At 48.6% G+C, this 23,657-nt stretch overlaps 1 protein-coding gene across 4 annotated transcripts in view; it reads right to left on the bottom strand.

Annotated features, from left to right (window-relative positions):
- The window catches only part of Trappc9 (trafficking protein particle complex subunit 9), a 496,909-nt gene extending 481,878 nt beyond the window's left edge, over positions 1-15,031 (bottom strand). For 2 of the 4 annotated variants that reach the window (XM_078016650.1, XM_078016652.1), the window contains exons 1-4: positions 14,880-14,917; positions 11,859-11,953; positions 7,738-8,331; positions 555-700 (exon numbers count right to left, since the gene is read on the bottom strand). In XM_078016650.1, the coding sequence (XP_077872776.1) occupies positions 555-700; positions 7,738-8,321 (730 nt within the window). In that variant the 5' untranslated portion in view covers positions 8,322-8,331; positions 11,859-11,953; positions 14,880-14,917. Of the gene's footprint in view, positions 1-554; positions 701-7,737; positions 8,332-10,932; positions 10,960-11,858; positions 11,954-14,879 lie in introns of all 4 variants that reach the window. The other 2 variants (XM_078016653.1, XM_078016651.1) reach the window with 2 other exon arrangements.
- Positions 15,032-23,657: the final 8,626 nt, after the last annotated feature.

Here is a 23,657-nt window from a genome sequence, read left to right as displayed (position 1 = left end):
AGGGTATTTTCACCATCCCAGAAGGCAGCTGGCCATTAGCCACCACTTCCTTCCTAGGCCCTCCTAACATGGGCCTGCCTTCCACATCCACTGGTCTGCCTATTCTGAATATATCATATAAATGGGACCATGCCCTATCTGGCTTAGCACAAGGTTTTCAAGGCCCACCCATGCTACAGAGATGTCAGTATATCATTCTTTTTTGAGGGCTTTTTTTGAGGGGGCGAGGCTACTAGGGACTAAACCCAGGGGTGCTTACCATCCCCAGCTCTATTTATTTTTTATTTTGAGGCAGGGTCTTGTTAAGTTACCGAGGCTGGCCTTGAACTTGCAATCCTCCTGCCTCAGCCTCCTGAGTTGCTGGGACTATTTCTTTGGTTTTTATGGACATTATGGAATGTCCACCTGCTCATCCCCTCATCGTCTGATGTATGGAGGAGGTTTTGATGAATGTGCAGGAGGTAAAGGCGTGAGCAATGGCACCCTAAGCAGAGGGCAAGGGCCATAACAATGAAAACAAGGGCCTCTGGCGCATCCCGGCCATGCCGTCTTACCCCCCAGCCACAGGAAATCGTTCACTGATCGAAGCAGCTCCACCGACATGTGGTAGTGCACCAAGGAGTCCTGCAGCATCCCAGCCTGCAGGCACAAGTCTCCCACGTGCTTCCGCATGCGTCCTTGGCACCGCTTCTTGTAATGCCTGCAAAACAAAATGCAGTGAGACTCATCACTGTCACTGCTCATTCCACAGGGCACACTGGCTAAGCACTATCCCACTCTCGCTGCTAGAAACTGCTAGGGAGGCAGCCTCAGGCTCCAGGACTGAAAGCCAGAGACCATCGTTGCCAGTTACAGGAGCTGGAGGGGTCCTGACTTCACAAAGGCACTACCAAGTGACCCTTTAAAGGTAACAGGTGTGCAGAACTGCTACTGTGGACTGCACTTGGACAAGATGAGAGGAGGGTATTTCTTTTCATCTTTTCCAACTGCAACATTAGGACAAGAAAGTTTGTTTCAGCTTTTAAAAAAATCATTTATGTTCCATTTTTACATTAACTCTATTACTATTTTATAAAGAGATAAATGCTGCATATTATTAGCCAACCATTTGGCTTTAGCAAACAGGACCTTTATCTTCACAATTTCAGAGCAGGCTTTAATAAAGCCTGCAGGGCAGAGCCCAGGATGCATGCTTCAGCTCTTTAAATATTGGCAAGGACATGCTGTTAAATAATGCAAAGGCTTCAAACTCCATATCAACTAAGAAGCCAAAGCAACCATACCCAAACCATACAAAAAATTCCTAATCTTCCGAACATCAAGTTTCTTAGATATGATTTTTTTAAGAAGAGCTATTACATGTTTCCAGGAGGAAGCAATTACATCCAGAATGAGCCTGAGGGATTCTAGAAGACAGCCGCTCCTACTGGACGAGGGGGACCCAAGGTGTCAAGATGAAGCTGTCCCTTCAGACCTAACTGTCCTCAGCTCAGCAGCTCTGGCTACCAGGAACTCATCTCTGCTGTGCCAAAGGGCTGCTTGAACCAAGGCCTGACACAAACAGAAAGGGGGAGGTCGCCCAGACTCGGCTCGTTTTCTCTCTGTCAACAGGTGCCCCCTGAGAAACCCCGCATTCCAGCCGCTCCTCCATCCCAACCACACTAGGCCAAGCCTCTGCTGGCCTCTGAACCTCCCCAGTAGTGCCCTCTCCTGAGCCTCTGTGCACACAGCCAGAGTGGCAAAGCACAGCCAGCAGTGCCCTCTCCTGCTTCAAGCCTTCAAAGGACCCCTACAGTGCTAGGAGAAATGGGGCTCGCAGAAGCCGCACCCCCAGGCTCCTCCCATGGCCCTCAAGGTCCACACCCAGGCCCACCTGCCCAGCGCCATCCTGCTCAAGGCTCATGGCATCTCAAAGGAGGCCTACCCTCTGCACGTGGGGAAAGGTGTCCTTACTGTGCCCCTAGAGCATTCGATCTTGAATGGACTGCTGACGCTGCTAAGCTTCAAGGAGGTAAGAAGGTTCTACATGGCCTTCTGCCCTGACACTCCTGATAAATGAATGCAGGGTCACAGGGGACCGAGCAGCTCGTGCCATCCCAACCCCCACTTTCCACAGAAGTATGAGCAAAGCAAGACCCTTCGCTGCCCCCCTCTGCCGTCAGCTCTCCTAAATCGGGGCTCCTCTAAAGGCCTTGTTTTCTGCCCCTCCAGCCCTTCTCACCCTGAGCCCAGGACAGAGCCCAGGACAAGACAGCCCAGCATGCTGTCCCCAGTCCCAGCCCCACAAGCCTCCAGGCCTCCTCCCAGGATGCCCTTTCCCTTGGGCAACTCCTAGTTTGTCTTCATAACCCAACACAGAGCCTTCTCCTCCAAGAAGCCTTCCCTGGTAGCAGCCTCCAGCTCTTGGCTGGGTTTCCTTCAGCAAGTTACACATCTGCACATGAACTTCACAAAAGAACATATCTGCTATACTGAAATATAGCCCAGAAATTTTCAAAAGTAAAAGGTACAATCATTATGATAAAAAACAATGTGTTCTGGGCTGGGGATGTGGCTCAAGTGGTAGCACGCTCGCCTAGCATGCTTGAGGCACTGGGTTCGATTCTCAGCATCACATAAAAATAAAATAAAGATATTGTGTCCACCTAAAAAACTAAAAAATAAATATTTAAAAAAATGTGTTCTGAGGGCTGGGGTATAGCTCAGTGATAGAGCACTTGCCTAGCACATGTGAGGCACTGGGTTAGATTCTCAGCACCACATAAAAATAAATAAATAAATAAAATAAAGGTACTGCAACCATCTACAACTAAATACATACATACATATATGACAAAAATGTGTGTTTAGAAACATAAGACCTACAAAAAGAAGTCATAAAAATACTCTCAGAATTTTTCATATTAAAGTGGTATGATTCAATAAAATTATATAAAGTATTTTTGTTATATAAAAGTAATGTAAGACGGGTGTGGTGGCACACGCCTGTAATCCCAGCAACTCAGGAGGCTGAGACAGGAGGCTCGTGAATTCAAACCCAGCCTCAGCAACAGCAAGGTGCAAAGCAACTCAGTGAGACCCTGTCTCTAAATAAAATACAAAATAGGGCTGGGGATGTGGTCAGTGGTTGTGTGCCCCTGAGTTCAATCCCTGGTACCCCCCAAAAATAAAATAAAATAAAAATAAAAGTAATGTTAATACTCTGAGAGGAGTCTACAATCCAATGCAAATAAATTCTACTCTAGATTTACATATACTAAAAAATTAACTCTCAAGAGTAGTATATGTCCCAAAATTGGATCATTTCAAGACTATAAGCAATTCTGTTATAATTCTTTGAACAGCAGAGTAAAAAAGAGATAATAGGATTAAGACAATTCAATTTCTAGTTAGCTATGATATGATAAACAACTAAAAATTTAAGACAATTGTAGTAAAATTCAGAACACAGGCTTTCTCACTACAAGCTTTTTCAGAATAGTGTGGATCTTTTCTTCTTTGAAAGTGATGTTGGGTTTTCTTAATCCCTCTTACTATAAGTTTTGAATTATCATATACATAATTAATTGAATTGTCAAATTGTGTGACCATTGAATATGCTAATGTATATGGAAAAAAGCCCACACAAAACAGTATGTTGGGGCTGGCGTGTGGCTCTGTGGTGGAGCACTTGCCTCGCATATGTGAGGTGCTGGGTTCCATTCTCAGCACTACATAAAAATAAATAAATAAAATAAAGGTACTGTGTCCATCTATAACTAAAAATATTTTTAAAAAAAAGAAAGAAAGAAAGAAAAAAGAAACAGTATGTAAAAATGAAAACCAGCGAGCTAAATAAACTTTTTTTTATATAAAGTTTAAAAGAAGAGGAAGAAGAATGGGGCTGGGGATATAGCTCAGCGTGGTGAGCATCTGCCTCGCAGTGCACAAGCCCTGGTTTCAATCCTGGCACCACAGAGAACAAAAATGAGAAAGCATAGCATTAAGCCACAGTAGTAATGAGTTTAACGTTAACACAAAATTCAAATATTAAAAGTACAATTTTAGGCTCGGGGTTGTAGCTCAGTGGCGGAGCGCTTACTCAGCATAATTATCCAGCAGTTACCTCTTGTGATTTTGCAGTGGGATGTTGGACCATGGGAGCCTTCCCATTATAGAAATCAGGTAAATGCAATCAGGTGAACACCCTGCCAGTGCCCGGCTGGCACAACTGAAGCTCCAGACAACCACACCTGGAGAGAGCCCTGAATGGAAGTTAAGATGCAATGCTTCACACTCCACTGCAGGGGCTTTACCGGCCATCACTGAAGCTGCATGTTGCCTGATGAAGAACAAGCAGCAGTGGCACAGTCCAGGCCTGACCACAGAGACCATCCACGCCCAGCTTCCTTCTCTAAGTCTGTAACAGGAAGACTGTTCCAGAACTGTCCAACAGCCCCCAGCCCCTGTCACCACTCTCCCCGGACCCCACCTGGTCGGCCACCTGTTAGGCTGGAGCCCCTGCTCAGCCTGGAGCCCTTGACTGTCTCCTCCCCACTACCAGCAGCCCCCTCCACACAGGAGCTCCCAGGCCTGAGACAGATGGCATCTGGCTTCATGGGACCTCCCCTTCTTCAGTAGCAGCCTGCCACTCGTCAGCACCTCTAAGACACATGGCAGCTGTCCCTAACAAACCAAGCTTAGAAAACACAACGCTGCCTCGTCTGGGCTCTTTTCTGACCTCTTGGTCTCGGCCAGACCCACACGCTAGCCCCAGGCCTCCCTCCTGCCTCAGTCTACAGCCTTCTCAGTTCATCCACATCCATGCTTCTAAATACAATCCAGAGAGTGACAGCTCTCCCTTCACTTGAGCCTCTGTGGACTCAGCTCCTCTGTGGATCTGGGCCCCAAACTCAAATCTCCACCTGAGACAGGCACCCGACAGTCTTCCCCTGGCCATCAGTGGCCCACACTCCACATCCAGCTGTTGAAATCAGAACCTGTGTGCTGTGTTTGGTCTCCTCTTTCCTGTCTCTAAAGTACCCCTCAGCTGGTTCTAGCACCTAGCACAGCACCCAGCAAGCGCCCAGTAAATGTGTGCTGAAGCAGCACTGGAGGTCCTTACTAACAAGGACCTGCCTATTCCACTTAGGATGGGCACTTGTCCTTCACACAGGAGGCCCAGGACAGAGATTCACAATTCCAGGCAGCTCTTGGGTGATGGCCTTAATGTCCTTCCTGCCAGAGATGGGCAAGGGAGAAGAGCAGAGCCCAGGCCAAGTACTTCTCACATGGACTCCAGGCTCCAGTGACAGGAAGGCCCCACAGTCATGGAGGAACCCTGTCCCGTACTTCCCAGGTAGACAGCTCCAATTTCCCACAACTGCCATATTCATTTCTCTTTTGTCCCCCCACCTGAATGTAAGAAAATCCTTCAGGAAGTCCCACCTATCTCAGTTGAGATAAAGGAAGTGAAGAATGAACGTGTTCTCATTTGAGCCACAGCACTAAAGAAGATACCAGGCTCCAGGAAAGCTGGTGGGTGGCAGCAGTGTATAGAAGTGACACTTTCCCCACAGTGCACTGGGGACCAGCAAGGAGGCCAAAGACTGTACTTGGAGCTGACCATCCGTTGAATGCTCCAGATCCATAACACAAATGAATGGCATGCCACCAGTGGTGGACATGGCTTTCCTGCCTAGAGGGGAGAGGAAAGCTGGTGCGAGGCCTGTGATGGAAGCAGGGACCCCCGCCCACCCCCACTTTCACTCTGAATGCGGAGGCAGAGAGGAACTGATGGCCAGAGACAGAGGTCCCATGTCCACAGACTCCAGCAAACCAGCTCTGGGAGGGGTCCTCTTGCCCTACACTTAAAAAGGTCACCCTTGAACCCTCCCAAGAGGCCATGGACTGGACTCGGTGTGGGGACTACCTCTGCCCCCTGCTGGGGGAAGTGTAGAGGTGAGAGAAGAGGGAATGCAGGCTCAGGTGAAAGCAAAAGTGGAGGGGGCCCACCCCCGCAGCTCCAGCGCCCAGCATACTCCCTCCCGAGGGCCGCCAGCATGCACCCCACAGCCACAGCCACCAGCACAAGCCTGAGCATCTGTTCCCAAGCCCAGGCTCAAGCAAGGCACGGCAGCCTGAGTCCCCAACTAAAACTCCCCTGAAATCAAGGGGCATCTTGCTTTCTCAAAAGAAACCAAAAAATGAATGAAGCCTCATTTTCACTGAATACTGAAGACCAAACATGTTCTCCCACAGCAAGTATTTCAACAAATATCAAACACTAATGGGTTACATGCTAACAAAGCTATGATTCAAACATTAAAAATTAAAAGGTTATCCAGATAACATAGGAACCCAGGCAGCAGGGAAGTTCTGTTTCTGAAAGCAATGAGGGCCAGGGAAGCCAGCTCACAGGGCGCGGCCAGGGAGCAGCGCGTGCACAGCCTACCTTTTCAGACCCAACAACACACTCACAGGGCGGTATGAGAGAAACAAAGGAAAAGAAAAGAAAGAGGAACAAGCAAAATTAGAAACGTACAAGAACAGAAACTCTGATAACTACCACTCTACACGTACAAGAAATGACCATGGCTCTGGGAGGGGGCAGGCGGGGCCTTTAGGCAACACACCCACACCCAGGGCCCTGGGAAGCGGGGCGGCAGGCAGGCTGCCCATCAGAGAGCCCAGCACACAGCCCCTGGGCCAAACTCAAACTGGACCTACATCCAGCCACAGAATGAAGTGTCTGTGCAGGAGAGATGCATACCCTCTCTGCCAGCAGGAGGTGCAGGCAAGGTGAGATGAGCTCCGCTCCTGCACCAGATCCAGGTCACCAGCCACCAGGGGAATGGATCTGAGCCAGCTCATGGGCCTCACAGGCTCACTGAAGTGCAGAGGGTGACTAGTGCTTATAATTGTGAGAATGGGCATACCGTGAGGGCCACTTCACTGCCCATCCTTAAGCCAAAAGCTCATGTGCAGGTGAGGAAATGAAACTTCCCTGCAGACCCTCAAAGTTCACACAGTGTGACAGGGCCACTCTATGCTTCCAACTCCTAGGCTGGACTGGACAGTTGTTTTTGGTTCTGTGACATCTTCTCCTCAGACTTACCACCAACCAGAAAGCTGCTGTGTGGCCACAGATCAGTTCCAGGAGCACCCAAGGACTTGCTCTGTGCAGGCGCTGTGCCAAGTGATCCTCACAGACCACCATCCCAGTCCCATGGTAAGAGAGAGACTCAAGTGACCAGATGCCTGCTGAGGCCACAAGGCCAGGAGTGACAGCTCCCTGCACTCCCCCTAGCAGGAAGGGCTCCCTCTTGTAGAGGCTGCTGCTAAGCTCACATTTACTTCTCCCACTGGACAGCAGCTTTGCAGGACAGAGAAACGGGCAGTGGGCAGAGTGAAGAGGATGGCGAGGAGACCTGGCCTGACCTCCCCTGCTCTATCTAGCACTCCCTGGGACACAGGGCATGCAGCCAGTCCATGGCTATGCTCAACACAAGTGGCTGTGGCTACTGTACTGGTAGGAAGCTGCAGGAGTCTCACCAGGGCCCCCAAAGGGGACTGAATGCACACACTAACCCCAGGGATTCCCTTACCCAAAGGCCACCTGTTTTTAAGTCATTGGTCTTGAAAAACAGTGGACAACGCTTCTCTGTCCCCACAGCAATAAACTCTACAGAAGGAAGCAACCCAAACCCCCGTCTAGGGATCGTGTCTCAGGGGCAGCAGTTCCCCAAGTATACTTACCTACTATCAGTGTCCAGTCCCACGAAGTCCTTCTTCTCGAAGGGGACGCAGAGGAGGGGAATCTTGTCCCCAGACTTGTCCGTGGCCCTATCCAGGCGTTTGGACTCGAGCACAATGAAGAGTGACTCAATGAAGTCCTCGATGCGCTTCTCTACGGAGCTGCAGTCCTCATAGCTGGGGTAGAAGGCCACGTCGGGGCGTTGCTGCTCTGCCACGTCCCCCTGCAGCCCGAAGACAAAGAGCCGGGAGTCGTAGAGTGTGGAGCCATAGATCTCCTTCTGCACATGGAACTTCTCGAAGGTCTGAGGCCAGTCCCTGGCAGAGAAGCAGTCAGTGATGGTGATGAGGCCCACAACCTTGCGGTGCGTCTGGAAGTCGCCCCACTCGTTGTTCTCGGGCGGGTAGTGGTGCCGGTAACGGATGAAGAGTGCGCGCTGAGAGTCCCGCATGCTCAGCTGGCTCACAGAGCAGATCCTTCGGTAGATGCTGAAGAAGTTCTCCTCAGAGACCACGCCCACAGGCTGCACCACCACCAGCAGGGTCTGGTGGTCCTCAGCACACTGCATGTAGTCAGGGACACTCATCCTGAAGGCCCTGTCCAAAGACAGAAAGCTAGACTCTGAGAAGCAGAGATGACCTCAGCACCGGTTCAGAGACACAAAGCCTGTGCTTCTGTCCCATCAGCAGTGGGGACAGTGACCTCAATACCAGCACCAGGTCTACCTAGTCAGGGCTTGTGATTCTACACTGACCACTGCTGTGTGATGTAAGTGACCCATGCAATGTCACTGAGACTTACTTTTCCCTTTTGTGAGAAGCCACAGTTGAAACTAACCATGTACAAAATCCCATCATTCACATTCCTAACGTCCAGTGAACACAGAAAAGTTGGGGTGCCAGATGTGCTCATGGACAGGAAGTGAATATCCTAAAGAAGTTAATTCTCCCAGATGAACAGAATCAATGCAATTCTGATTAGAATTCCTACCAAGTTGTGTGTGTGTGTGTTTGTTTTGGTGATAATGGCGATTAAACCCAGAGTTGCTGTACCATTGAGCTACAGACCAAGATTTTTTTTTTCTTTTTTGGCAGTACTGGGGATTGCTCACCAATAAGCTACAACCTCTGCCCTTGTTATTTTTCAAGACAAGATCTCACATAACTGCTCAAGCAGTCTTTGAACTTGCAATCCTCTGCCTCAGCCCCCAAGTGGCTGGAATTATAGGTATGCACTACTGCACATGACCCCTAACAGAATTTTGATGAAAGGTAACAAACTAATTTATGGTCAAGAGTAGCTACAAAACTCCTGAAGTACCACCAACAAGGGGCATTTATCCCACAAGATGGCAAGACCAGGTAGGACTGCTAATGGGGTAACAGAGTATCTTTGTAGCATGATAAAAGTGTCGTAAGACTGATTGTGGTGGTGGCTATGCAGCTTGATCTGCATATGTCCCAGGTCACCAGCCTGTACACCTAGGTTGGTGACCTGGATGATATCTCAATAAAGCTATTTTTAAAAAAAAAAAAAAAAAGCCACCATTACCACAGTATTCTCAAAAGACAATTAGACCAGCGAAAAGTAACACAGCTCAGAACCAGATCCACACAGCCAGGAGATGTGAAACACAACAAGCGCCACTGTGCAAGGGCAGGAGGGACAGTCTCCTCAACAAAGGGCACCAGGAGGCAGGCACTCCACAAGCAAGGAAGATGCAGGCCCCGTCGGAACACAAGCCTCCCGAAGATGAAACTCATGGCCAATCCATGCCCAGAAATAGGTCCACTTCAGTGGCAATCAGGAAAAAAACATTGACAAACCACTTTGCATCCACCAGTGTGACCAAAAAAAAAGCAGCCGGATGCAGAGGCATATGCCCAGCATCCCAGCAACCAGGAGGTTGAGCATTGCAAGTCCAAGGCCAGCCTCAGCAACTTAATGAGACCCTATCTTAAAAAAAGGGATAGGGATGTATCTCAGAGAATCCCAGGGTTGCCTAGTACCAAAAAATAAAGTTTCTATTGTTTTAAAATATACATGCACTCTACCATGGCTCAGCATACAGTTCTGCAGCATGAAGTATGCTCACAATACTGGGCTGCCTTCACCACATCCAGCTCCAGAACTTTGCTCTCAAACTCTGGGCCCACTAAACATCAGCTCCCCTTCCCCACAGCTCCTAGCCACCACCACTGTACCCTCTGTCTCTAGGAATCTGACCTCACTAAGTAACTCACATAACTGAAATCATGCACTGTTTGCCCTCTTGTGACCAACTTATTTCACTTAGCAGAAAGTCTCTAAGGTTCACCCATGTTGTAGCATGTAAAGAATTCCCTGCCTTTTTCAAATTGAATAATATCCCATTGTGTGCAAATACCGCATTTCATTCATTCATCCATTGAATGGACACATGGGTTGCTTTTACTTTTTTGGGGGGGAACTACCAAAGATTGAACTCAGGGGCACTCAACCACTAATCCACATCCCCAGCCCTATTTTATATTTTATTTAGAGACAGGGTCTCACTGAGTTGCTTAGCGACTCACTTTTGCTGAGGCTGGCTTTGAACTTGTGACTCTCCTGTCTCAGCCTCCCGAGCTGCTGAAATTACAGGCGTGTGCCACCACACCCAGCTTGCTTATACTTTTGGCTACTGTGAATACTGCTGCTATGAACTCAGGTGTACAGACAAAACTATATAAGTATGAAAAGCAGCCAGTGTTTGCAAAGCTGTGGATCAAAGGTCATTCTCCCATTCAACAGATGGGAGCACAGATAGCATGTCCACTTTAGAAAGTACTGTGGCACATACAAAGGCAGCACATGTGCTCTCTGGACCTGGTGATTCCTCCCACGAAAACTCTGGCACACGGATGGTGAGCAGATATAAACAGAGGTTCACAGAAGCCAGATGCAGAGATAATGTCAATCAATGCTCATTAAGAAACGAAAGGATAAATAAACTAGAATAGTGACAGTGAATGACCCACAGCTACACTGCAGGAACATGGGTGGAGCTCAAAACCAATGGGCAAGAGCAAATGAAACCAAGTAGCCGACTAACACAAACAGTAGGATTCCATTGACATCAAATTCACACACAGGGGGGCTGGGGATGTGGCTCAAGCGGTAGCGCGCTCGCCTAGCATGCGTGCGGCCCGGGTTCGATCCTCAGCAGCACCACATACCAACAAAGATGTTGTGTCCACCGAGAACTAAGAAAAAATTAATAAATGTTAAAATTCTCTCTCTCTCTCTGTTCCCCTCTCTCACTCTCTCTTTAAAAAAAAAAAAAAAAATTCACACACAGGCAAAACCTGCACTAGGGCGCCCTTCAGTGGTCGAGCACCTACCCACCATGCACCCGGCCCTGGGTTCAACTCCAAGCAAGGAAAAAATTTTTTAAAAAACAGGCAACACTGAACACTATTTTGTTGAAGAATATTTACACATACAAAAACAAAAAACAAAAAAAAATAAGCAAACTTGGGTAGTGGTACTTAGGTGGTAGAGGAATATGTTTGTGAGGAAAAGAGCAGACATTGTGCTTCCCAGCGGGTGGCAGGTACGGAAGGTTTGTGTGGTTACCCTCAAAACTATACATAAGGGGGCTGGGGCTGGGGCTCAACGGTAGAGCGCTCGCCTAGCACAGGTGAGGCCCTGGGTTCGATCCTCAGCACCACATAAAAATTAATTAATTAATTAAAGATATTTTTTAAAAAAAACTGTACATAAGCATTACGTGTTTTATGTATATTCCAAAATCTTTTAAGAATTAAAAATATGGGGGCTGGGATTGTGTCTCAGTGGTTAGAGTGCTTGCCTAGCATGTTCAATCCAAAATAAAGGTATTGTATCCATCTACAATATTTTTTTTTAAAATGAATTAAAAATATGTATTTCAAATATTATACATAGGTCATGTGTTCAAACATTATATATTTGATGTTATATTTTTCAAAATTTTTCAAGAGTTAAAAAAAGGAAGAAAGTCTAAATTCAAAGAGCTTATACTCTAGCACGCAACCAGCTGCTGCATGGAGAACCACAGTCCTCCTCTGCCCTGCTGCTCCTCCCACCGTACCCTCTCCAAGGAGCAAAAGTGAGGACTCACAAGTCACGTGTGCTGTAGATGCCGTTCTGCCTGAAGACAGGGGGACACTGGCATTCAACACAGGTCTGGTTAGGGGAGTGTTCAGTTCCTCTCCTCTGTAGAAAAATGAGAAAAATAGGAATGTATGCTCTTTTTTATAAAACTTAAGCAAACCTAATAAGTGCCTTGTGAACAATAACTATGACCATGATTTTTTTATATATATACTGGAGATGGAACTCAGGGGCACTCGACCACTGACCCACATCCCCAGGCCTTTTTTGTATTTTATTTAGAGACAGGGTCTCTCTGAGTTGCTTAGTGCCTTGCCATTGCTGAGGCTGGCTTCGAACTTGTGATCCTCCTGCCTCAGCCTCCCCAGCCACTGGGATTACAGGCGTGCACCACTGTGCCCACCTTATGATCATCATTTCTTTTTAGGGTAACTTCTTTCTTTTTTGGTGTTAAAACATTCTTAGCAGCACACATCAGGGTAGGCCTGTCACCCTAGCACTTGGAAGGCTGTGGTGGGGGATCGCTTGAGCCCGAGAGTTCAAGACCAGCATGGGCAACACAGCAAGACCATCTAAAAAAAAATAAAAATCTCATTTTTATGAAACGATGATGAGAGTACATAGTGGCTGCGTGTCTCTCTGTTATCCTATCTGAGCAAAAACAAAAACAAGCAACCCAATTATCAACCCTCTAACCTCTGGGATTTTACCTACAAACCAGGTCCTCTTCAGGGTCCCTTCCACTTGTAACTGGGCACAGAGAAACACAGGAGGGGACACACCCATGTCCTGGCACACCACCTCAGCAAAAGTTGTCCCTGAAGCTTCTTAGGACCACAGCAAACTTCTCATAAAAATCTGTCTCAGATTCAAACCATGCCTCTGACCCAAGAAGCAGGAGGTCTTAGAGAAGCTGAGAACAGGAAGTACACTAAAATTGTGGACAACTTTCCACACTTCAGACTTCACAACACCCCTGGGGAAGGTGCAAGTCACCTTCAGTCTCACATGGGAAGCCCAGCCTCATAGCCTGCTCTGGTCCTGCTCCACACTGGCAAACTGGAGCTCAGGCTCCAGCCCGGCCTCCCTACTGGCTCCTTCCAGGGGATCTAATGGAACATAGCCCAATACCAGGCGGACAATGTCCGGGACAAAGCTAGCGCAACTATGAAGACATCAAAATGGATTTGTTCAGCATGGTAGCTTCTCAAAGAGTGAAACAGAGCTGCTAGAAAACTATCATTCTATTCCCAGGTATGTACCCAAGAGATCTGAAAATGTGTCCCCGCAGGTCAAAACCTTGTACATAGCAGCAATATTCAAATTAGCCAAAGTGAGGAAACAAATCAGATATGCATTGTGCCAAGCAGACACACAAAAGATGGTCTATCCATGCCATGGGATGTTTTTCAGTCACAGAAAAGCACAAAGTATTGACACATGCTAAAACATGGATGATTTATGCTGAAAGAAGCCAGACACAAAAAACACGTATGGCACTAATATGAAACGGCCAGAACGTGCAAATCCATAGACACAAAACAAATCAGTGGCTGTGGGCAGTGGGGAGCAGGGGGATGAGAAAGGGCTGCAAACAGGTGTGGAGCTTCTTTCTGGGATGATGGAAAAAGTTCTGGAATGGTAGTGGTTGCGCAATGGTAAATATATTGAAAATATCTGGAAAATACACTTAAACAAGCAGGTTTTCTGCTAGGTAAAGGATTTATCAATAAAGTTGTCATTTTTTAAACATTTCCTGAGCCTGGCTGCATGCCTGTAATCCCAGATACTCAGGAGGCCAAGACAGGAGGATCACAACTTCTAGCAATTTAGCCAGACCATGTCTCAAAAATTTTTAAAACCAATTGGGGATGTAGATTATAGTAAAGTGCTTGCCTGGCATGCCTGAGGTCCTGGGACCAATTCTCAACACTGGGGGGGGGGGGGTTTCTTGACTATTATTTTTCCTTCTCCACTACTAGTCTGCTCTGTAATTTTTAAAACATAACAAAATCTTGATAAATCTGTAGTACTGCAACATTCTTAGGTCTCCAACATGGTGAGGCTGGTGTTTCTGTTTCAAATATTAATAAAGCTAGCCCAGGAAGAAGCTACTGTGCTTTTTAGAAATGAGCAGTCACTGGTTTAAATGAGGGGATGGGGTGGGTTTCAGTCATAGCCTCAAACCTCCAGCTCATTATGAAATGAACAGAGCCCTGCTTTCAGCATTTTAATTTCCCTCTCCACAAAAACATGTGAAGACAACACACTGCATCGTAATATCAGAAAACTTCCAGTTGAGAGGCTTTTATGGACGCATAAGGTGGTGCATGCTTGTAATCCCAGCTACTCTGGAGGCCAAGGCAAGAGGATGGCAAGTTCAAGGCCAGCCTCATCAATTTAGCAGAACCTGTCTCAAAGTGAGTGCAGCTGATTGGTAGAACGCCCCTGGGTTAAGTACCCAGTATCACAAAAAAGGGGGGATGGTGGCATTTACGTCGTCGGGAAGGTGAGCTGGCGGAGGGGACACTGACAGAGGCGATCACAGGCCAGCGCGGAGTGACACTTTCCTGCCCCACGGCTGCACCCGCACAAGCACAAGCGAGAGTTGCAGGGAGGGTTCGAGGCGCTCCTCCCGCAGCCGACTTCAGGAGCGCGGCGGGTCCCGTGGCGAGGGGCGTGTCGCCGCCCGCACCGGGAGCGCCAGCCCGAGGGCACCCAACGGAGGCGGCGGGCACCGCGCGGACCCGGCGCGCCCAGGCCCGGCCCAGCGGCAGGTGCGGCCGGAGTCTGCCGCGGGCGTGGACACGGCCCCGGACAGGTGCGCGCAGGGCACGCGGGCACCGGGGCCGTGAGCGGGGCGGATCGCAGCCGGGCGGGCGGCGACCCGGGGCAGGTGGGCAGACCCGGCCGGGCAGGTGTGGGCTGGCCAGCTCCTCCGCGAGGCCACGGCGGCTGCGCGGCCGCCACACGCGTCCTCCCCGGGCCGGCCGACTCCCTGACCCGGAGCCCCCCGCTTCGCACTTACGCAGCCGGTGGCCCGGGCCGGAGCAGGAGCCAACGGCCTGACGGGCTGCGGGCCGAGCTGCCTCGGCGGCCGCTCCCCCGGCTCACGGCTGGCGCTTCCGACTGGGGCCGAGCGGCGCCGCTCTGCGCATGCGCAGATCCCGTCCTGCCGGCGCCCCGGCCCGGGTTTTCACACCGACGCGGGGAAGCTCCTGCGGTGGGAGGAGCTGGACCGGGAGGAGCGGGAGAGAGGGAGGGAAGGAGAGGGAGGAGGTGGAGGGAGGAGGTGGAGGGAGGGAGAGACCTGGAGGAAAAAGGAAGACTGGAGGCAGAGAAGCAGAAATGAAGAGCAGAGTTTTTGCTCCTAGGGCCGGGCACCCTCAGGAAAGGACCTGCCCTGTCACCCTGTCTCCCGGCCACTCACTAATCCCTCAGGAATAGTAGTAGAGGCCCCCGCAAAACCCCTAGTGACTGGCCGGAGGCTGAAGCTGGAGGATCGTGAGTTCTAAGCCAGCCTCAGCAAATGGAGGTGCTGAGCAACTCAGTGAGACCCTGTCTCTAAATAAAATACGAAATAGGGCCGGGGATGGGGGTCAGTAGCCGAGTGCCCCTGAGTTCAATCCCCAGTACCTGCCCCAAAATGAAAAAACCCTAGTGATAGGGGACAAAGAGACGTGATAGGTGGAAACATGAGGCCAAGGGAATCATTCTAAAACTGGGTCCACTGTGCTGACCCCCACATGTTTTCACTTTTAAAAAGCAATTTGCCTGCAGCCCTGCCTGTCTTAAGTCCCCAAGATATGTTGCATTCCTCCCCAAACAATCTGTTATCTGCAGGAGAAAAGCAGGCCCGGGAAATGCAGTTAAGAGCACATGTTACCCTGAGGCAGGGAGGGAGTGGGGAGACACACTGTGACCCTTACACAGACCAGATTCCAGAACTCAAGGAGATGAGGATCACCCCCCTAATCATGAAACCATTAACAACAAGGTCCAATTAGAACTGGTCAGCCTGGGCCAAAGTGACCTAGAGTTGCCATGGTAGTGGGGACTTGAAAATCTGATGTCATCCTGCTGTCAGATGTGGACCTGGAGGTGGACCTGGGCAGAACTCTAAAGACACTCTGGGACACTCCCCCCACCCAATAAAACTGGCGAGTAAGAGAGGTGGGCTGTCCCACCTGATGAGTATCTGTTTTCTCATTGATAAGGGTTTTGAATGATGGTTCCTTCCTCCCCTGCAGATAGGCTGAGAGGACCCACTCTCTCCCTTGAGAGTGTCTTCCTTTCCCTTTCCTATCCTTTCTAATAAACTCATGCCTGCTACTCTTAGCAACATGTCTTGAAAATTTTTTTGGCATGATTACAAGAATCAGGGACTGAAGGGGGATCTTCATGCTGCCTCAGATTCCCAGAAAGCCCCAGCCTTATATGCTTTATGGCACTCAGGGGGTCTCAGTGCACCACTATCCTTCTCTCCTTTTGCAGATAGACTAAGGGGTGTGTGGCGTGGGACTCTCTCGGGCATGTTTAATCTGCAGGGTGGTAGGGCCCAACTGCTAATGCCAGTCAGAGGTCAGAACATGAGCCTGAAGCCTGCTCATCCCCCACTTGGAGGACCCCAGCAATCAAATTCCATGACGGGTGCAGGGGACGTGTCAACTCCAGGGCCATAGCACCCAGCTTGCCAAAAGCAACAGAAGCCACCCAAAGGTGTAAATTGCTCTGGGTTTAAGACAAAGGAAAGAGGATTCACACACATAGCTTAGACTATGCACAGCACAGAAGGAATTTTTTTCCCTTGCAGTGCAAAGGATCAGACCCCGGGCCTCCTGTGTGCTAGACAAGCTTCACTCTCCCTCTGAGCTCCATCCCCAGCCTCAGACAGAATTCTTAATAGGTGACATCTCCAGGAAAGACAGAAAACAGGGAGAGGGAGTCGCTCTCCTTTGTGTATTTTTAATGTTCTGTGTGAATATTTCACCATATGCATGCTTTTTTTCCAATTAAAAAAAATTTTTTTTAAAAAAGACAGTAATGGAAGCCAGGACTAGTTTTCTCAGAAAACACAGTAGCAACCGAAAAAATGGTCTGAACCAACCCTTATGCTTTAAGCTAGCAAGCATTTATTGGCCCTTTCCTGTATGGCCAAGACTGTTTTATGTCTTATGTTATTATTCATATTTTTTATAAAATAATAATATGCTACCCCTCATCCCTGCCCAGGACCAGTAGGAAACCAATTGAGTTTTTATTGAATTTTAAGGAGTAGGAATGATTTATAAACAAGACACATCTTCAAAGAAAAACAGGTAGAGGGGATTTCTAGACGGAGGTGAGGACTGAGGAAGGGTGCCCACTAGACAACACAGAGAGCTGGCAGAGGGCAGGGGAGGGCCTCAGCATGATAAAGGTCTATGTGGTTAATGTTATAGAACACAGAAAAGAGGCATCTTTAAGAACCATCAGTGATGGAGGGCTGTGTGCCAGGAACCAGGCTCCATGCCTCACTCAGGGACTTCACAGATCCACAAAAAGTGGCTTTTTTGAGTGCTGAGGTCCAGAAAGGACACACCACTTGGCTAGGGGCACACAGTGGCTGGTGCTATTTGGGGATTCTAATCCTGGGCAGTCTGACTCCACAACCTGTACTCTTCCTGTAGTTCTTATTCTCTATAAATGGATAAGACAAGCAACTGGGAAAGCTGGCCAACTGAAGCATTGTTTATGTTTGTACAGCATTTCCCTATTTATAATCCCCGCTTTATTTCACCTTCTCAGCCTATCTGCAGGGGAGGAAGGAACCATCATTCAAAACCCTTATCAATGAGAAAACAGATACTCATCAGGTGTAAGAGCTTGCACAGCCCCAAGTGGGGATGTTCGGATCAGGCCCAAGGCTGTCTCTGGGACTTAGTTCTACTTCTATACCAGCTTTAACATCTCCCAAGCATATGAAAAATGGATATTGGGATTCAAAGAGCATACAAAGACTGCCCTGGTTAGACATACAAAGTTGGAAGGAACCTTTAAAATAATCTGAGCCACCTCATACCCATACTAGATCCTCTCTACAAAGGTCCTAAGAAAGGCCGGGCGTACTGGTGCACACCTATAATTCCAATGGCTCAGGAGGCTGAGGCAGGAGGATTGAAAGTTCAAAGCCATCCTCAGCAATTTAGCAAAGCATTAAGCAAATTAGTAAGACTCTGTCTCTGAATAAAATATAAAAAGGGCTGGGGATGTGGCTCAGTGGTTAGGTGTCCTGGGTTCCATCACTGGTACCAAAAAAAAAGAGAGAGAGAGAGAGGATTGGCAGGAGGCTTTTTGGCTTTTTGTTTGTTTTTTGGTACCAGGGATTGTACCCAGGGGCACTTAATCACTGAACCACACCCCCAGCCCTTTTTATTTTTTATTTTGAGATAGGGTCTTGCTAAGTTCCTTAGGCCTCAATAAATTCCTGAGGCTGGCTTTTTTTTTTTTAATTTTTTTAATATTTATTTTTTAGTTCTCGGCGGACACAACATCTTTGTTGGTATGTGGTGCTGAGGATCGAACCCGGGCAGCAGGCATGCCAGGCGAGCACACTACCGCTTGAGCTACAACCCCATCCCCTGAGGCTGGCTTTGACCTCCTGTCTCAGCTTCCTGAGCCACTGGAATTACAGTCGTGAGCCACTGTGCCTGGTTAGATACAGTGGCTTTGATGCCATGTATGTATTTTCGTGGGCCACTGTAACAAATGACCATAGATTGGTGGCTTAAACGAGTGTTGATTGGTTATGGTCCAGAGGCCAGAGTCTGAAATCAGGAAGCCAGCAGGCTGCTTTCCAGGGAGGGCTCTTGCTATGGTTTGAGTGTCTCCTAAGGCTCAAAATGAGGAAATTCAGTCCCACTGTGAGGAAAACAGAGGGTGAAAACCTAATCTGACCTTGGTGTTTAGAGATGGGGCTTTTAGGAGGTAATTACAGTTAGGTAAAGTCACCTGTATGGAACTCCTGTGATTACATGCTGGTGGCTTTATAAGAGGGAGAGACCAGACACATATCCAAGCACCCTCTCTCTGCCCTGTGCTACCTTGATTTCTGCCAACAAGAAGGCACCTCCAGATCCATAAGCCAAAATAAGCCTCTTTTCTTCTGCATTTATCCTGTCTTTGATACTGTATTATTAGCAGCAGAAAACAGACTAATGCAGCCCTCCCCTGGGTTGCAGCCTGCTGACTTCTTATATCCTCGCAGCAGACGGAGAGCCAACGAGCTCTCTTGTCTCTTCTGAGGACACAAGTCCTACTGGTGAGGGCAAAGCCCTGCCGCCTAACTGCCTCCCAAGGGCCCCACCTCCTAATACCACAGCACATAGAATCATATTGCAACATATGAATCTGGGGTGTACAAACATTCAGTTCATAACAAGCTCTATTAAAGTCTCCAACAGAGCCAGAATCTGCTTCCCTGAAACACCCAATCTTGGGGTCTCAAAGAACAACTAGGCTTGGTGGAGTTGATAATTATCAGTCTTGAGTTAACAGGGTAAGTTGGTGGCCCTCCTCCAGCACTCCCTAACTATAAACTTCAATGTCTTCTATTAAATGAGGGTACCACTTATTAGAACTAAATAAAACAACGGAAAGCAATTTTAGACAGTGTGACACAAATTCTGTTACACACACAGCTCTGGGACAAGATGACCATATGTGTCTATTTGCCTGGGACAGTCCAAGGTAATGGCTGTTGTTCTGGTTGTTTCCTTTTAGGATGGTGCTATCATCCCACCTCAGGCAAAAGCCATCATTCCCACAGGCTTTGATCCCCCAGTACTGTGAAGGGTCCCTTACTCTTTCCCGTGTTGCAGAGCTCTCAATGAGTAGACAGGCACTGGGATGCTTGTCAACAGTGCCATGTCTCACCTGGGTTTTCTAGCTCACAGACCAAGGAGGGAAGAAATTATTTCACTTATTTAGCATCACTGAATGCCAATCGCTTCATTAAACCTTCACATGTCCTCCATCAAAAGAACGCAAGAATGACAGATACCACTTAGGGACCTCCTACCTGGCAGGTAATGTGCACTGTGCTACTCATAAATCTCTCACATAATCCTCATTCTGACCCGATAATTCAGGTTGTTTTAAAGGGCAGTAACACTCTTTCCCCCTCTTCTGGAGCGTGTAACAATTGAGAAAACAAAGAAATCAATCCATTGAAATTATAATTGCAATAAAACCCTGATTCAACTCCAACTTAAGTGTCAAGCTCATTTGAAACCTCACCATCTCTCTGCAAGATAGCTACACTATTCTTTCAGAGATGAATGCAAAGCCAAAGAGGGGGCTAGCCAGGTCTTTCCATGGAAGGTCCCCTCCTTTTGCAGAAATCACATCACACTGGACACGAGAGGAGGGGAAACCGCAATGTCAGCGAGAACATAGGCTCCTCGAGGACTGGGACTGCTTGCCACTCATCACCAAACCCCCAGCGCCTAGCAGGAGCTTGTACAGCGTGCTCAACCAACGACCAACCAATGCTTTCCAAGAATGAACGAAAGGGCCAGCTGACCGCTGGAATGCGCCGCCAAGTCGGCGCCGGGCTCCCAGCGGGCCAATCAACACCTCCGCTCGTCGCCCTGCCTTCAGACACGCCCCTACCCGCCCTCGGGGCGCCCTCCAGCTGCATGCAAAACCCGGAGCGGAGGTTCCCGGGCTCCGGCGGCGGCAGTGCGCATGCCCTAGGGCGGGCCGTCGCGAGGCACCGCTTTCCCGCGGCGCCTAGGGGGCACATTTGAAAGCGATTGGTCGGGAGGACGGAAGTCAAGCTCCGCCCCCCTCCCCACCCCCGGCACAGCTCCTATCAGAGCACCCCAGCCTCGTTTGGGCCGGCCCTGCCCCTGCATCGTCTCCACCCACCCCGACGCTCCGGTCCCTCTGGGAACTTAGCCTCAACCGGGTCCAAATCAGAAGGGGGCAACCGGAAGTGACGCGCAGCGCAAGCGAAAAGAGGCGGGTCGGCGCTCGTCGCCCTGGCAATGGAGCTCCCCGCGTGCGTCACGGCCTCTCTGGCGGCGCCTGCCTTTGTGCGTCTAGTCCTCTGGGAAAGGAGTGCCCGCGGGCTGCCGGCGGGCGGGCGGGCGGCGGGCGGCCATCGGGGGCATGCCCTGGGCAGTCCGAGAAGAGGCGCTTCGAACCTACGTGCTCCTCGTTCTCAGGGGCAGCTCTGTCCCCCCCCATTTTTTAAAAAACATGCTGTAAGTGGCAGATGGACCCAGGGCCTTTATTTCATCTATTTATTTTATGTGGTGCAGAGGGCCGAGCCCAGGCCTCACGTGCTCAGCCCAGCCCCTCTCCCCCACCATTTTAAAAAATGGGTCGGGGCCACTCTTGGGGTCAGCGTTTTGGTTTTGGTCCAGGGGACTGAGCCCAGGGGTTCTGCCACTACCCCCAGGCCTTTCTAGTTCGAGACAGGATCTTACCAAGTTGCTGAGGCTGGCCTCAACCTTCCCATCCTCCTGCCTCAGCCTCAGCCTCAGCCTCAGCCTTCGGGATCGCAGACTCTTGATGCCTTTTTGGAATTAGCTTTTTAACTGTGCTTTTAAGCCAGAAGGTCTGCACGAATTGTAAAAGAAACTCCCGTACACCTCTTAAGCATATTCGCCATTTTTAAAAGTTTTTGCCTTGTTAGTTTAATCGTTATGTGTGTGTCTCACACATCGGCAGTACATTTTAATTGATAAAAGATAAAAACATGACTCGCAAGGAACTGTCAAAAGATAGAAAAGTTATAATTTAATGTTATGACCTAGCTAATGCTTAAGTATGCTCCCCAATGTGTGGGGGCTGCGTGTAGAGCCAGAAAGGTTGTAGAAATAAGTTGTGATTTGTCCCACTTAATAACAATAGTATTTTACATTTCAAAATAAAGTTGAAAAAAAAAATCCTGACAAAGATTACATTTGAGGAACTGCGATTCCATGTGCGAACACCAGATGGCATAAGAAGCTGTTCTAAAAAGGCAAGCATCCATGTTTGCACTGAATTAGGGTAAAATTGCCTCTGAATCCTAGAATTTCGTCACCTCGTCAGAGTTCTGTGTAAATTCACAGCAGAGTAGAAATGAGGAGTTGAGGAGAGAGGTTCATCTGTATCGCCAGTGGCTTACTCTTGGGTAATTTAAGAATCCGAGTCATTATATTTGTTCTATTATGTTGTGCTTTGTGTTACCCATACAGTAATATGTAACAGTCTAATTGGAAGTATGTGTGGTGTGTATGTCAGTATCATGTTATAATTCAAGTGATGTTCTCTTCTGTTATCAGGCCTGAAGCAGCATTTTAGAGTCAGACTGAGGCTGCATCTCTGCTGTCTGCTGACCAGTACAGGGCTTATCTGAAATGGTCAAGTTCCAGAGAACGTGGAGGGGGTTTGGTCATTTAAGCACCCTTGCCCTTTCTTTCCTCCTTTCTGGAAAGCAGGTCACGAGGATCCCCAAGAGGCTGAAAGCAATGCTAACAGAATAGACCTAAATGGTGTCCCACCTGATGTGGCCTCATGCTGTGATGCTCCTGCCAGCCACCACAGTGTGGCTCCAGCAGGCAAACAGGGCCTTTGGCAAGTACCTTTCAAAGTATCAAGTCCCAAAATCCCAGGAAGGACAGAGGAACCATTCCAGACTCAGTGAGACAAAAAAGAGAGGGCAATGTCCTGCAAGGCTCCACACTGGCTCATTAAATATACGCACAATACTGACTCCTCTAAAGTATATGCCAATTAGAACAGGCAGTGAGATGGAATGGGGCTGAGGATCCCGTGGCAGTGACACATTAATGCTAATGTCCTAGTTTTGATGGCTGCATGGAGACTATGCAGAAGAATATTCTTGCCAGGTTTGGGAAAATACGCTACTTCTTCAGGGCACAGTGGCACATGCCTGTAATCCCAGCAACGCAGGAGGCTGAAGCAGGAGGACTGCAAATTCAAAGCCAGACTTGGCAACTTAGTGAGGTCCTAAGCAACTCGGTGAGAACCTATCCCTGAATACAATATTTAAAAAAGGCTGGGGCCAGGCATGGTGGCGCATACCTGTAATCCCAGTGGCTTAGGAGGCTGAGGCAGGAAGATTGAGATTTCAAAGTCTAATCAAAAAAGAGGCATTAAGCAACTCAGTGAGACCCTGTCTCTAAATAAAATACAAAATAGGGCTGGGGATATGGCTCAATGTTCCCCAGTACCAAAAAAAAAGAAAAGAAAAGGGCTGGGGATGTAGTTCAGTGGCTAAGTGCTCCTGAGTTCAATTCCCAGGACCAAAAGAAAGAAAGAAAAAATAAGTTGTGTGTACTGTACTTGAAACTTAAGTTAATAACTGCTTCAAAAATTGAGAATTCCAAACCACATGCAGTGGCACACACCTGTGATTCCAGCTACAGGAGGCTGAGGCAGGAGGATCATGTGCTGGAGGCCAGCCTGGACAACACAGCAAGACCTTACCCCCCCCCCCAAAAAAAATAAAATAAGTTAAATAAAAAAGGAGAGAGAGAATTTCAGAGAAAGTTCAAGCAACTAATAAAAAACACACCATGATTTCCTGGCTTGACTCTGACACACTGAATGAGAACACTAGAGGAATGGCAGAGAGGGGTACTTTTAAAAGCCCGTTAGGCTTGGAAAGGAGCTGCTCTTGGGGCCTAAGACAGGGAAGTTCAGCCCACGCAGGCAGACTGATGGCTCTCACCATCCACTCACCAGAGCCTCATGGGGAGCTGAAATCATTTGTTCCATACACGTTGCCTTGTTAATCAGGCCTCCACTG

The sequence above is a fragment of the Ictidomys tridecemlineatus genome, chromosome 7, assembly GCF_052094955.1.
Source record: "Ictidomys tridecemlineatus isolate mIctTri1 chromosome 7, mIctTri1.hap1, whole genome shotgun sequence".
Lineage (NCBI taxonomy): Eukaryota > Metazoa > Chordata > Mammalia > Rodentia > Sciuridae > Ictidomys > Ictidomys tridecemlineatus.
The sequence above is the reverse complement of the archived record's forward strand: the minus strand, read 5'-3'. Positions and strand labels throughout refer to the sequence as shown.